The sequence below is a fragment of the Xenopus laevis genome, chromosome 2L, assembly GCF_017654675.1.
Source record: "Xenopus laevis strain J_2021 chromosome 2L, Xenopus_laevis_v10.1, whole genome shotgun sequence".
Lineage (NCBI taxonomy): Eukaryota > Metazoa > Chordata > Amphibia > Anura > Pipidae > Xenopus > Xenopus laevis.
Genome location: NC_054373.1, coordinates 97,138,246 through 97,154,390, shown reverse-complemented (window position 1 = coordinate 97,154,390; position 16,145 = coordinate 97,138,246). Strand labels below are relative to the sequence as shown.

At 35.7% G+C, this 16,145-nt stretch overlaps 1 protein-coding gene across 2 annotated transcripts in view; it reads right to left on the bottom strand.

Annotated features, from left to right (window-relative positions):
* ulk2.L (unc-51 like autophagy activating kinase 2 L homeolog) overlaps window positions 1-16,145 on the bottom strand; it is a 75,193-nt gene that overhangs the window by 18,771 nt on the left and 40,277 nt on the right. For both annotated transcript variants that reach the window (XM_018246851.2, XM_018246850.2), the window contains exons 10-16: window positions 16,078-16,136; window positions 13,931-14,013; window positions 5,039-5,089; window positions 3,822-3,913; window positions 2,149-2,320; window positions 1,339-1,402; window positions 274-366 (exon numbers count right to left, since the gene is read on the bottom strand). In XM_018246851.2, coding sequence (XP_018102340.1) covers window positions 274-366; window positions 1,339-1,402; window positions 2,149-2,320; window positions 3,822-3,913; window positions 5,039-5,089; window positions 13,931-14,013; window positions 16,078-16,136 — 614 coding nt within the window. The remainder of the gene's footprint in view (window positions 1-273; window positions 367-1,338; window positions 1,403-2,148; window positions 2,321-3,821; window positions 3,914-5,038; window positions 5,090-13,930; window positions 14,014-16,077; window positions 16,137-16,145) is intronic.

Below are 16,145 nucleotides of genomic sequence, written 5' to 3'. Positions count from 1 at the left end.
ACTGCCAGATGGTCTGTGGTATAAACTGCACATTTTAAAAGAAAGTCTAATAATATTTTGAAATGTGGTTTCAGACTTGATATTGTAAACCCACCCCCCACAAAAAAAAACAACAATCTTCAGAAACCACAGATATTATATACCGGCGTATAATATAATCCAGTGCATGGAAACTTTACATTGAAATGCCTATCTTAAAACAAGATATTTAAGGCCACACTGAAAACATCTGGCTACAAAAACATTTATATTCTAAAGTAAGGCAAAACACACCTGGCAGCCACAGATGAAGAACCACAACGTAAGGTGTTAACAGAAGGTTTTTGCACATTCCCCATGCCTCCTGATGTGTTCAGTGGTGATTGCCTGTAAAGAGACCACAATGCAAAAACAAAAAAAAGTATCAAGTATAAGTATCAAGTCTTGTATTTACAGACATTTCAGCTGCATTCCTAAAGCTGCCCAAACACAGGCCAATATAAGTTGCTGACCTGGCCTTCCAGACTGAGTCGGCAGCTTATTCGCCTCCTCCCATTGGCCTGTATGACTAGTATCTGGCTGAAAAGTGGACAGATGTCTATTTGGCGAAGCCCTTTAAAATGTCCAGGTTATAATGATTGCACACATCTGATATGCCCATAATCTAAACAAATTTTACAATCTGAGACATCAAACCAGCATACAGCAACTGTGTCAAGTACCACAAGGTTGTACAAAGAAAACCACACCAAAAAATGATATAAATGGATACCAGGACTAATATGAATGACTCAATCTATCATAAAACTTGCCTAAAAGGAAGATGACTAATACAAGGTTGTACAAAGAACACCACACCAAAAAATAATATAGATGGATACCAGGACTAATATGAATGAATCAATCTATCATAAAACTTGCTAAAAAGGAAGATAATTCCTGTGGGGCACAGTATTTGCCAGATAACACAACACAAAGCTGGTGTGGGGTTAGATGCATTTATTAAAAGTAGAAGTTCAACATGTGCCACACAGTTAGGTATTTTAGAAAGTTACTTAATTATATTTTTAATAATCGGATTAAAAAGTATGAAATGAACTAATGCCTTTTCTGTTAATAAAAAGATATTGTGATTTGAAAACATCACTGTTTTCTTCCAAAGCACACAGAAACAGGCGTCACAGTAAAGATGCAGATTAGGTAAAGCTTTAAAATTAATTAAGTGATTCAAGTGCATTAAATTTTCTACTAACCACAATTTATTATTCCATTAATAAACAGTACTAGTCTGCTTGCAACTTCAACCTAATCTGTCACATTTAGGTTTAGTTTAAACTTTAGCAGATGATAATAACTTACCCTCCACACATCAGAAACTCACTGGATGATGTTCTCCGGCCAGCTGCTGCTGTAGGCATATCATCTGCAATATGCAAATAACATTTAAGTTATGGCAGTTGAACTTTCAAAAGGATAAGAGAAACAAATATTTATAATTGATATTTGATATATGCTTATATTAAAATCTATTTCTCCTTTAAAGAGAATAGTAACTTACTTTTAAATGAGTAAAGGGGGATGACAAAATACAAATTTTGATTAAAGTGGTACTTAAACTAAGAGATCGCTGAATTGGAACCTCATAATACATTATATATATATTGAACAATTTTTAATCAGGGCTCATTTTGATATTGGTATGGTCAGATGAGGACTGTATGGAAAATGGAGGGGTTATTTATACAGAGGATTTCTGAGTGGATTGCAGATTTGTTTTGAACTTGCTTGTAGGGAAAAGAATAAGCATGTTAATTTACTTTCATTTTCCAATTTTACCCTGTGTAGTGTAAGAAATCACAAATAAACACATTTTCTAATTTAAACAAAAGATAAAAATGTTTAAATGCACTATTTTAGCTGCTGCCCATAAAACCCTATTATGTAGATGAAAGAATAAGCAGAAACAAACAAGATTTTTTTTATGCTAGCAGCATGAGTAATGTTATCAAAGTTAGATAAATTAATGCCACTATTGTTTCTAAGGCGCATTCAATTACTCAAAAAAAAAACCATGACATGCTAGAGTGGAGAACAATACATCTTGCAATTAATCTAATACACTTGCCCACAAGGTTTTTGTATTAAGATCTGTAATAATAAAATCCTTACAGGAGTGGTCAGATGATAGGTTGTGGGGAACCAGGACAAAGTCATCTGTATCACAAGAGGAGTTCTTGCTGCTAGTGCTGGCGGAGTCTTTGGACACCTGCAGGTAGTTTGGTGGACCCAGTGGTGGGGAAGACGGATTTTCTTCCTGGATATGCTGCATGTCTGGCAGTGACTAAAAATAAATAAAGTAATGGTTGCTTTGGATGCATTCCTTAAAACGTAATACTGAAATGTTTACTGAAATTAAAAATGTTTACTGAATATTATATTATTTAAGCCTGTTGGCATAAGTAGCTCATTTAAGACTAGTTGATTATTTGAAATGTACCATCATCCAGGAACATACTGACTTCTACTAGATGTTTTAGGACTCAATACAGTAGAATTTGTGATGTTGTGCAAAAAGATTACAGTTTTAATTTTTCAAAGAATCCTAAGATGCTAGTATGGTATTTCTTATCTGGAAACCGAATATCCAGAAGCCCATCTCCCAAATAAGCAAATAATTCTCTTTTTTTTCTTCTCTTTAATAATAAAAAAGAATATTGCACTTGACTTGTACTAAAATATCTTTAATTCATATTGATGTCAAAACAGTAATATCGGGTTTATTGAATTGAATTTAAATTCGTTTTTAGTAGAAAAAATATGGTGATCCAAATTATGGAAAGATCCCCTTTTGCAGAAAACAACAGGTCCCAAGCATTCTAGATAATATATCCCATACTTGTATATGGTTTTCAAATTGGATATAGCCAAAATCCACATCTGTGCACTTGATTTCAGCAGAATACTCTACATTACAGCTTCTGTACTATTCTCTATCTCACTCTCACATCTCTATCTGGAGGTTTAGTTTATGCTATGGATACAGTGACAAGTTTGTCTGCAGCAAATAAAATTCCAATAATTTAAAAAAATTAGAGTTAGAAATAATCATGGTTATTAATAGCCACAAAGATAAAATGACAAAAGAAGTTGACATAAGGCAATGTTAATTGAAATGTCCTCAATGATAGACTTTAATATTGGTTTACGTATTTTATATACACCCTTTATGCCCTTGAAGATGTACTTAAATCACAAACACTTGCCTTGCCTTGGAGCCTACAGCCTGCCAAGATCTTAGCACAATGACATAACCTCTTTAACAAACTAGTTAAAGTTCACGTAAACAAAGATGTTGCGATAACTTGATTGATATTAGAAACTCCAGGTAACCATTTGACCTCTTGATCACTCAGCTGCTGAGTAATGTAGTTGCAACCAAGGCAGGCAAAAGTATAACAGAGTAAAAATAGGACACTGGCGTACCATGAAATACTGTAACTTGCAACATCAGCCAGAAAATAACTCCAAGTGCAAGTCTGGTAAGCTCACATAGGAGAGACTAGGGCAGAACTGCTCATTCAGGCATCTGAATAATGCACAAGTTAGGGGACAGGAGGTGGGGCACAGACAGCGATCTATTTAAGGGGGGAACTTCCAGTCTCTGTGAACCCATTTTGCACTTTGCACACTGCCCACATAGTTGTAAGTGACCCCTTACTACATCTGTCATAGGTGCTGAAGCATCCTGGTTTGGTTGGGCAAGACTTGACTCCAGTATTACTAACTCACATTAGGATACTTCTTTTAAATTGAATTCAGTTTGTTATTTAATCTGTACTCACAGGTGGCGAGGCAAAACGGCAAGATGGTGAGCTTCCACAGGAACTGCCTGAAATACTGGACCCAGAAGAGGTAGGCACCGGTACTGGACAGGCTGGGGACAGAACACAAGAAACATACATTTGAAGGATTTTTTTTTTTTTAAAATACAAGATGTAATTTTCAATTTTTTTTGAGGGAACAATTCCGGGTGCAGCATTTACTTGATACTGACACATTCCTATGATTTTCATAGGAACGTGTCAGTATCGCTTTAACAAACTAAACAAGTATTCAAAACCACTGACCTATAACCATATATACATTTTTTTTTTTAAAAAAATGACTGGTTCATTACATCAAACTGGCCATTCAGGTTGCATGAATTTTATCAGGGTAGCTATATGGAAAACCACCTGCTATTTATGAGGAGCCTGCACATATTTTCCAGACAATACAAACTGTCTTTTCCAAATGCCTATGTTTTTCTTCAGACACTTAAGTGGAAATTCATGCACAGATGATGTACTTAAAAGTAACTGCTTGCATTAAACAACACAACACATTCATAAGGCATGTATAATATACCACAATGTGCTAAAAATTATATTTACTGTAATAACAAGGGACCAGAAATTCAATACATGGCTACTGCAATTGTTTCCTTTCATTTCTCACTATTTTACCTATATTAGCTTTATTAATATGGATGTGTAGAACGCAATAAGTTTAGAAATTTGCTGCTACTATTTGTTTTCTATACAGTGTACAGGCACTGACATGTGTCAACCCAAATAAATAATGTTTTGCCTAATACAAGAAAACATAATTTTAAGCAATATACAGTTATTTGTACTGTATATGTATTGATATTGAAAGCAGTGTTGGTCTGTCCCTGTATTCTCTGTACTGTTGATACAAGTGACAAGGCAGCAGATTATCAGACCTGTCTTTGTTGGGGAACTAAGACTTTGGCAACATTGTGTAAAAAGTAACAGGCAGGAGTTAAGCAAATGCTGCTTTCAATTGCAAATTTTTTTACAAATAAATTCAAAAGCACAGAACATTTTTGATAAATGTATATTGGAAAGTTGCTTAGAATTATGTTTTCTTTTATTAGGCACATTTTTATTTTGGGGTTGACTTGCTCTTTAAATTCGCTTTCATAATAAGAAAAATAAGTTCACAGTTTAACATTCACAATACTTTATACAATATTAATTAATGTGGGTCTACTCACACTTTTTCACTGTAGACACTTGATCGAGAAAAGGATGGATAAAGAAACCCTCTGCAAGAAAACACAAAAAAGTTAACAGAAGGCTGGCATATATGCTGTTTGTAGCACTGTGGAGTTATTAAATTAATGGCATAATTAAGTACATCCTATTTTGTAATCTCATATAATTTTTTTTTAACCAAAACAGATAAACATACGGTTACAAATGATAAGTGCAATGTGTTAAGAGATGTAAGGAAAAAGGACACTGCCTGAAAGAAAGATAGCCAACCAGAAAAATTATAAATTACAGGAGATATCATGCCTGAGTGTTTTATTGGACAATCAACCTAATCTTCAATTATTTTTTTCACTAAAATGTTGCAAAATGCCAGGGCTAAGTCAGTGGAAATAGTCTAGCGCACCAACATACAACAGTAGTGGAATCTAGCTACTCCTGCCTGATGGCATCAGTTGCTAACTTATCAGTAAATTGCCAAGCATCCCCTATAAAATTCCCTGAGAGTTCAGCTAAGCTAATAACACTAACCCAATTTAAATTACAAATTAAATAGTCAAGTTTTAGTGATAGATGCGGTTAGGCAAAAACTGCTAGACTCCACAGGGGAACAGGGGTTGGTGGATTCAGCATATCCCCTTGACTTGAAGGGGCCGATTCACTAACTTCGAGTGAAGGATTCGAAGTAAAAAAACTTCGAATTTCGAAGTATTTTTTGGGCTACTTCGACTATCGAATGGGCAACTTCGACCTTCCACTACGACTTCGAATCGAAGGATTCGAACTAAAAATCGTTCGACTATTCGACCATTTGATAGTCGAAAGTACTGTCTCTTTAAAAAAAACTTCGACCCCCTAGTTCGCCATCTAAAAGCTAACGAAGTCAATGTTAGCCTATGGGGAAGGTCCCCATAGGCTTGGCTAACTTTTTTTGATCGAAGGATATTCCTTCGATCGTTGGATTTAAATCCTTCGAATCGTTCGATTCAAAGGATTTAATCGTTCGATCGAAGGAATAATCCTTCGATCGTACGATTGCACTATTTGCGCTAAATCCTTCGACTTCGATATTCGAAGTCGAAGGATTTCAATTCCCAGTCGAATATCGAGGGTTAATTAACCCTCGATATACGACCCTTAGTGAATCAGCCCCGAAATGGTCATTTAAAAATAGAGATACACCGAATCCTCTATTTTGGGATTCATCCAAATCCTAACTATTTCATGGATACTTCAGGAGAATCCCAAACAGAATCTGAATCCTAATTTGCATATGAACATACTTGAAGTGACAGGGCCTATTTTGAATCCCACATATTAGATGCTACCAACTAAATATGATCTCTCCTAAATAAATTTATGTGGTGATTACAAACTAGACAATTAATATATTTTTGAAACCTCTATACTGACTATTTTGCATGAGGACAATGCAGGAAAAACTAGATAAACGAATAAGAATTAATAAGAATACCAACACCACTCAGTCTAGAAAAGCTAAAGCATAAAGTACAAATAGTCTAGTGGTAAAATGCAGGAGAAAGACTTGTGCAGAGTTTTCTGCAAGCATATTCATGTGATTTAATTAGTTCCCTTTTATATAAAAGCACAACATTGCCCAGAGCTCATATCTAGAATTCAGGCCAAACAACCTAATAATTAACTTCATAGAAAGCAGCCAAGACAAGGTGTGGGTTTCTGAAAGCGTGTACCACTCTGCTTTGTTGTCATGAAAAAGGGAATTGCAAAACCAGCTATGTACTTTCTCCCATCTCTTCATCTAACAATAAAGACTCGGGGACAGAGTGTTCTCATGAGCATAAAAGCTTTTACTTTAAAACCATGGAAATGTGTCAATAAAAAGTCTTATTCAACAAAATGAATTCAGATTATATGCTACAGACACCTAAAAATCACTACTAAAAATGCAAGAAATTCTTAGGGATTTGGGCTGATGCCTAAAATTTGTCTGAATAACCAAAGCCATTCAAGATAGTCAAATAAATTGCTTTGTGTATTTTATTACATAACCATAAAAAGGAATAAGATATTTTTATCACCTCAACTATAGTATACCATTTCCATCTAGTTAGTTTGGAAAACATAGGGAGCAATACAATGTATTCAAAATAAAATTTTGCTTTAAAAGTATATTTTCTTAGCAAAGGTATTCATTAAAATAAAGATACATAGAAAAGAATAGTTCTGCTAGCACTTGCAGTAGATGCTGAGAATAAACACTGCAGTTCCAGTGACTTTGTATGTGCATTGTTTAAATGTATAAATATGGTGATCTTTCACATTTAATGCCCGTCAGTCATTAAGAATTCTGCACAAGTCAGCAAAATAGCATCATACTCTACAAAAACAATACTTCATACATTATTGCAGCATCTACAACAATACAAATGAATACAAAGTGCATGTATTATAAAGTACACATAAGTGAAGCCTTCTTTTAATATTGTGCCCCTGCCCCTGTAAAACAGAGTGCTTATTACTAAGTCATATTACATCCATATACCGAAATTTGTCTGCCACTTTAATGGGCAGAATTATTAAGGGTCAGTTTGTGTTTTCAAGGGTATTTTGGAGTAAAAAAAATAGATTTTTCAGGTTAAAAAAACCTCAAATTAATAAAAAAAAAACTAAAGATTTATTATACCCGACCCTTGAAATAACTTGAATCCGGAAATACACCATCTAAAACCTGTCAAGGTCATTTAGAAGTCAATGGTAGAGGTCCCTTGAACCATTCATTTTCTTTTAGAGGGTTTCGCTCGAAAACTCAATCAATTCGACCAATTTGAGTTTTTTTTCCCTGTGGAAAACTCGATTGATTTGAGTTTTCGGATTGTTAACCCAGAACACACTGATTCAAATTTTTTCCATTCCAGTTTCTTAAGTTAGAAACCACTCGAGTTGTAAGTTCATTTGAGGTCTAAAAAAGCTCACATAGCTCTAAAATTCAACCGATGATAAATAACCCCCTCAATGTAGTAAATTGCTTTTGACATAGTAGATCACCAGTTATTTTCTATTTTATGACATTTTCTATTTTCTTGGGTGAGTAGAAGAGCACTCCCCTTACTAAAACACAAGTGTTTAAATGATCATTTGGCTAGTGGTGCAAAAACACTTTTAGCCTCCAATTAGTTAATTATATCTTATTTAGGATCAAGTACAAGGTACTGCTTTTTGTATTACAGAGAAAAAGGAAATTTAGAAATTTAAATTAGTTGATTTCAATCTCTATCTCTATGGGAGATGGCTTACCCATATTTTGGTACTTTTTGGATAACAGATCCCATACCTGTACCGTAAAATGAATTAAAGTTCTTATTTAAACTTTTTTTTTTTTTTTAAGAAAAATTAGTGTTTTCAAAAATGACTGGTTCTAGCAAGTGTATCCCTCATTTTCAGGCCAGCTGATACAGTAGAGAGGAGATGAAGCAGTGACCACTGGATTTTCATCTGGACAGGACAGTGGTGATAACTGGGCAAAGATGCAGTGTTAAGTGCAGGAATAGGAACAGTGTTAGCAGTATTTCCTGGGGCGCAATTAAGTGGTTATAACTGGGAAAGAAACAGTGCTTGGTGAGAGCAATGAATCAGCCTTTTAACAAAACAGGGAAGTGCAGGGAAAGAAGAATGAGCAACTAGAACCATATCTATATCCATATAATCCCCATCTCCAAAGAAAAACATTCACTTAAAGGGGTGGTTCACCTTTAAGGTAACTTTTAGTATGTTATAGAATGGCCAATTCTAAGCCAATTTCTTCTGCTTTTTCTTCTGACTCTTTGCAGTTTTCAAATGGGCGTCACTGACCCCCTTCTAAAAAGCGAATGTTCTGTTAGGCTACAAATGTATTGTTATTGCTAATTTTTATTACTCATCTTTCATTTCATGCCTCTCCTATTCATATTCCAGTCTCCTATTCAAATCAATGCATGGTTGCTAGGGTAATTTGGACTCTAGTTACAAGTTTGCTTAAAATGAAAATTGAAGAGCTGCTGAATAAAAAGCTAAATAACTCCAAAACCTTAAATAATAAAAAATGAAAACCAATTGCAAATTGTCTCAGAATATTACTCTCTATGTCATACTAAAAGTTATCTGAAAAGGTGAACAACTCATTTGAACAACAAATCTATCATAAATTTTAACTTTTATATGCAATTCTACAATTCTAAAATGACCATTAGCGTTACTGTAACAGCACCACTGACACTACACTACACATAGGTAACTATACCTATGAAAAAAGACAACACAAAATATGCGTTGTGCTGTTTAAAGGAGAAGGAAAGGTTAAAACTAAGTAAGCTTTATCAGGTCTATATAAATACACCAGTAAACCCTCAAAGTAAGAGTCCTCTGTCACATTTATTTCCTTCTATTGTGTACAGATGGACTTCTGTATCAGTCTTCCTGTTTTCAGCATGAACCTCCAGGGCTTGGGCATGCTCAGTTTGCTCATCTCCCCTTCAATTCTCCCCTTCCTGCTGTAATCTAAGCTCAGAGCTATGAGCAAGCAGGGAGAGACTCAGGCAGGAAGTGATATCACAGCAAGCTAATATGGCAGCTGGTACCCTAAACAAACAGAGACAGAGTCTAGAGCTGTTTACTTAGGTATGGAAAAGCATTCTAAAGAATAAAAATGGTATTCTAGCTTGTACTGTTGTGGCTAATCTATTTGCAATAAACTGCCTTGGTAGCTTTCCTTCTCCTCTAAAGGTTTTTCTTCAGTATTTCTTGTATTACATCCCGCTTTTGTTAATGTAGAATAATTACTTTTATTTGGGCGGTACTACTAAATAGTAATGGGTAATTCTATGGTCATAGTCACACCTACAATATATCATGGATGGAGTAAATAAACATAATGCTGCATATAAAAGTATAACAAAGGTAATGAGTGATGTTAAAAAAAGCCACACAACAGACTATCTTGCCACCAAAACATTAGCAGAACCAAGAATGACTGGAGGAGTGCAGTAATGAGCTCTTTAAAAATGAAGCTGCAGTTTTGGGATAAAAGTCCCTGGCATGTTATTAAAATTCCTTCCTTGGTAATGGTGTATAAGGAAACATAATGGTTAAGTAAGCAAACTGTATTTTTGCTGATTTGTGGGTGATTAATTTGCCCCTGTTCATTGATTCCAAACAATATAAAGAGTTGTGCTGAAACTATTTTAAATAATAGGTTTCTGTATCGGTCTGGAAGCATTTCATGTATGGGTGCCAAGCTCTGAAGAATTATTTGGACTGACCACTCGCCACAAGGTTAGACATGTACTCATATTATGGCCTAATAGTTGAAACCACTGTGATAGGATACTTTTTGTACATCTTGCTACAGCTATTGGACTTCTTGTCTAGAATGTTCAGGGCCTGGAGTTTTCCAGATAGGGGCAGATTTACTAAGTTTTAAATGGTAATTTCGAATTTGAAATGTATCATCCCCCTACCCTGGAAGTAACTAATTTGGTAGGTCGCCACCTAAAACCTGCCAAGTTCATGTAGAAGTCAACAGCACAGGTCCGCTGACCTATTTAAACAAGTTAATAGCCTTCCTGACATTCAAGTTTTTTTAGAAGAAAAACAAGATTAGTTTGTGTTCGAATTTGATTCAAATTTTATTTGATTTTTCATGTTGGTAACATTATTTTAGACGTTTGAGGTTTTCCTAATTAAGATACCATTCAAGTTTCGAGGTCATTCAAACTCTAATACTCAACCTTTGATAAATAAGTCTACTAAAAAATAATACATATCCTATATAATAAAGTTGAAGTGTCTCTGCGTCCAGTCCCTGTGTCCGTGGGATTGCGCTACTGCGCATGTGCCCCACGGACCGTCTCTGGCGCTACTGCGCATGTGCCCCACGGACCGTCTCTGGTGAATTTTCTACATATGTTCTAGCGCCCGTTAATTTAACGGGCTTAATGTCTAGTAATATAATATAACACAAGTTACTTGCCCATATCATGCACAATATCATGTTAAGAAATAAGCAGTTGCTATAATTGATATGTTAAGCCAATCTAAAGGTATTTATGTATCTAAAGGTAGTAAGCACTACAATAATTTTCTGTTAAATTGCATACATGAGCTTATCACCCAAAAAAATTATTCAAAATCCTATTTTATCACATTAGTCATGCAAATAGAACTTTAATAACCCTATATAAATTATTTGAATCTTGTTTCCTTCAGTCTGGGGCAGGGGCCATTTTGTGGATACTGTTATAAAGAAAAGCCTTGCATCATCTCAGAATCTTGTTTGTGCACCAGAATGGGGGAGCTGATGTCCATCCCCATGCACTGGCTACACAATTAAACGGTGAAGAGAATGAGGAATGTGGGGACAGCAGTGACATCTAGGATGTGCTGAATGGAAAGTGAAAGTAATGGTCTGCTCCTAAGGCATAGAGGAGGGGCAGACAATATTTGTTTGACAGCTGAGATTTTTAAATGAGCTTACAACAGCTATGAATGCTTTAATAAAACATAGAAATTGGATTTTATGTTTGATTTAAAAAAGGACTTTTATTATATAGCTTTTTGTGTCTGAGCGACGGTCCACTTTAAAGTTAGTAATTTCCAGCACTGACACTTCTGGTTTTGTCACTTAATATGATTAGTATTTTAAAAGATTATGAAGCCATGCTAGTATAATAAGTAAGTAAAATAAGGATATTTTGGTAAGTTGAGAAACATTAGAAAAAAACAATGTCTGAGGTTTTAGTTAATTTTATTATTTCACAATTCTCAAAGCTGCAAAATGGAAAATAATCTATGAAACAAAAAATGCATCTTAATTTAAAATCCTACTTTTACAGTATTTTTTGCTAGTCTGGAAGTTTACTTGATAGCTCCTTGTGTATTTCAAGCCAGGTATTTTGTACATTGAAAGCTGTTTTTTCACTCTGGTTTTAGAATAATGAGCAACTGATTAAGCCAGAAACATTAATGCTTTCTCCAGAATTATACAAACAATGACAAATGCACTACAGAAGGCTACACTTTTCACACCAACAGGATAACCTGCCAACTAAGTCAAGATAGCTTGAAAGCTTTGCAAATTAGAACAAAATGTTCTTTGCGTGCTGATTGCTCACTGAACATCAGTAAAGGTCATAACACACTGAATGCAAAATACATTCAGCATAAAATGGTTGCCTAAAAATAGCACTGGTTAACAAAATATGTATATAAAATTAGATTACTGAATTAAATTTTCATTTTCAGTGCCCAATTTTACAAGCATAGCATCCACTGAACTTTGCAGAAGAAAAACACTGACGAATAGAATAATAATAGACTAATAGAATATTGTACATGTTTAAAAAGGCTACTAAACCATTGCTGCACTTCTTAAAGGAATAGTTTAGGGTGAAAATAAAAACTGTGTAAAATAAATAGATAGGCTGTGCAAAATAAAAAAAAATTCTAATATAGTTAGTTAGCCAAAAATGTAATGTATAAAGGCTGGAGTGAACAGATGTCTAATAAAACAGCCAGAATTCAACTTCCTGCTTTTCAGCTCTATAACGCTGAGCTAGTCAGCGACTTGAAGGGGGGCCATATGGTACATTTCTGTTCAGTGAGTTTGTAATTGACCCTCAGCATTCAGCTCAGATTCAAAAGCAACAGATATGACCCATGTGGCCCCCCCTCAAGTCTCTGGTTACTGCCTGGTAACCAGGGTAACCAGTCAGTGTAAACCAAGAGAGCTGAAAAGCAGTGTTCTGACTGACATGTTATACATCAAATCACTCCAGCCTTTATACATTACATTTTTGGCTAACAAACTATATTAGAATCATTTTTTATTTTGCACAGCCTATCTATTTACCCAGTTTTTATTTTTACACTGAACAATTCCTTTAAGGTGATATCACATCCGGTGTATCTAAACCGAATGAGAGAATGCTGATCCACTTCATCCACAGCTGAGATATAGTATCACAGTTCATGGACAGGCATGGTAATGGCTGTTATTAACAGACTGGGCAGATGAATTTTGGCGCCATAATGCATTTTTTCGTGTTTCCACGCTAAAATCTATGCCAACAGGCCAATGCCATACTTCTCAATAAATGGACCGGGCATTTTCTTCCCTAGCATAGATAAAATCAGTGGAGAAAAAACATGATGGGACTGGGGGGGCCAGGTGCCCACCGAGGCTGCTGTCTCTGGGCCCCCTCCGGCCGCCGAACGCGGATGTGCGCACAAGTACTCTTTTACCGGTTGCGGCAGGTATCAGATCAGCCAGTTGCGGCAGGTAGAAGAGCAAGATGAGGATCTGGGCTGGCGGGGCCCACAAGAGCCGGGGGCCCACCGGGTTTTTCCCAGTCCTACCCTGGCCCTGATTAATACTATACATATAAATATAAAAATTTACGATCTTTTTTAGCCTATCACCCTTAAAAAAGGAAAAGACACCAGCGTTTTTTTGGGACCTAGAAAAAAATTAAACTTTTTTTGAAGCAATCGCTATCTACTCTATTGCACTTCGCTTGGTCTGAGGTGGCAAAGGCAAGTCTGGCGCAAGATGTAACGTTCAGTAAAATGCGCAATTTAGTGAATTAGTGTACTTACGTCCCTTCGCCATAGCGCAACTTCACCTGGCGTAAGGGTGCAAAGTAGCGCTAGAGTAGGTCCATTTAGCTAGCAAATTTACGCCAGCCCCCGTTAGTAAATCGGCGAAGTAACGAAATGACGTCACTATGGCGAATTTGCGCTAGCGTTAGCCGCTTCGCACTTTAGTAAATTTGCCCCACTGTGTTTTATAATATAATACATTGAGTTTCAATAACTGTCATGGAGTCGTGCATTAACATTTTTGTTTAACAAATTGATATTTCTGAGAAACTGACACATACCGAAGTCAAGTCTGTCTTTTTGGTTTCTTTGAAGTAATGCCAAAAGTAGGTCAGACAGATAGGCAGATGTTTCTCTTGGTATGCTGTAAATACAAAGCATATTGATAGTTTATAAGAAGTTGAATCAGGGACGATAGAAGGAAATAGGTTGATGGTTATAAGAAATATAAATGAAACTACCAGGTAGGGCTCCATTTATATTTTGGAATATAAAGAGTGTGTCTCCAGGTGGCAGTGGCATTTTTTAAGTAAATATTTCAATTTACTGATACATTCTGACATTTACAATGATCCCATCTGCTTGACTAAATACACTAGAATTTTGTTGTTTGCTAGGCTTCTTTAACATATAGAGTAAATAAAAGTTTCTGTGCATAGAATTAACATTTAGAAAGGTGGAGGACCAATCACAGCAGCACATAGGTTCCTGTTAAAAAGGAGAAAGCACACACCACAAGCTGTATACATTTATTGCTGACTATAGCAAGAAGCTGACCTGCCAACACTGTCTGTGTGCAGTCCCTCAAGAGCAGAGAGAGCAGCTGCATAGCAGAGTGTAAATTCCAGCAAGTAGATACAGTAATAAGGTCATGAGGTCCAGACCAGCTGGTGCTGCCTTCTGACTCCCATTTTCATTCAGTCACATTGTGGAGAAAGAGTCCCATGTACAACATATATTACTTCACAAAATGTTAACACTTACAGCTATATACTATACTCCATTAAGGATACATCTGAATAAAATAAGAAGGGCTAAGCTATAAATATCAGAATGCAAGCAAACACAGCTTCTACAAACACAGGACTGGGAGAAGTTCAAATGTGACTTTTGATATATAGCAGTGGGCCAAATGCCTTTTGTCTGCTTGGCTTCCCTTTAGATGACAGTGTGATGAACACTGTATAGTAATGTAACAAGCAGCCCACTGTCTAGCACTGGGTACTAACTTTAACCCAGACCTTCTGCTCTAAAACTACTCTTTTTGACCTTGCCACTGGATAATAGAGACAGGCTTCAAGTTCCTGGCTTTACTGTACCGAAGCTTTGCTAATTCAGTAAATGTTCCAGGCTTCACTAATTACACTTGGCTGCACTGCACCCTCTATATCTGCCTTTATATACCCTAGTCCTACACATTTTAACCTTAGCCTGTCTGCAACTTCTTTCTTGTTAAACCCATGTCTGCACTGTGCTATCTAGTGAATTTAAAATGATACTAACACTAAAAAATTTCTTTTCAAAATATTAATCTATATTAAAAGTTACATAAAGGTAATTTTGATGTGTTTTTTGCTGATAGTTCTGCTTTTGTAAGTAATTATTACTTGAAGTTCCTAAACCTAACTGTTTTGTCAACCTGACTGTCCCATCTCAGTCTGTCAGTTAGAGTTTCTAATGCTAACCGACTACTGCTGCACAAATATGGCAGCCCCCTCATAGAGGAACATGGGGGTAAGAAAAGTGATGTTACAGCATCATGCAAATACAGAAGAAACCAAAACTATTATTTTTGCATGATGTAAAAAAATGTCAAAACATTTAATTGGTGGTAAAGGTATTTGTAATTGCAATTGTTTATATGTCCCCTCCTCTTCCCAGGGCCTGAAACAATGTAAGGAGTCAGTTTTCATCCAGGTCAAACAGCTTACAACATTATGACTATGAAGATTTTCATTCATCCAGGTCATGGTATATCTAGTATAGGTAAATCTAAAAACAACTGGACTTGCTGAGTAATCATTGAAGACGTTTCACTACTCATCCGAGCAGCTTCTTCAGTTCAGGAGTCAGTGCCAAGAGTGCAGAGAAAGTAAAAAGCAAGGCAGATGCTGCCTGGAAATTTGCTTCCATTTGCTTGCATGCAAAAATAGGATTTGGTTGGAGGACCCCTTTAAATATGTATTAGGTAAGCATAGTGTTCAAATATAAGGTGTATGGTAAAACAATATTATTGTTCAAGCAGTGCTGCCTTATCATCATCATATATTTATTAGCGCTGTCAAGATACGCAGTGCTTTACCTTATGTAGTCTAGTACATAAAAAATAAATACAAAGAGGCTATAGAAATAAATCATAATATAGGAGTATATGGTAACAAAAGTATATGCTAATAGAATTATATTAAAACAGTAATTTTGTACTTACCTAGGGACAAGATTTTTATTTTTCTCATAAAACAGTCTCAAATCTTGTGGACTATTAGCCTGTAAAAA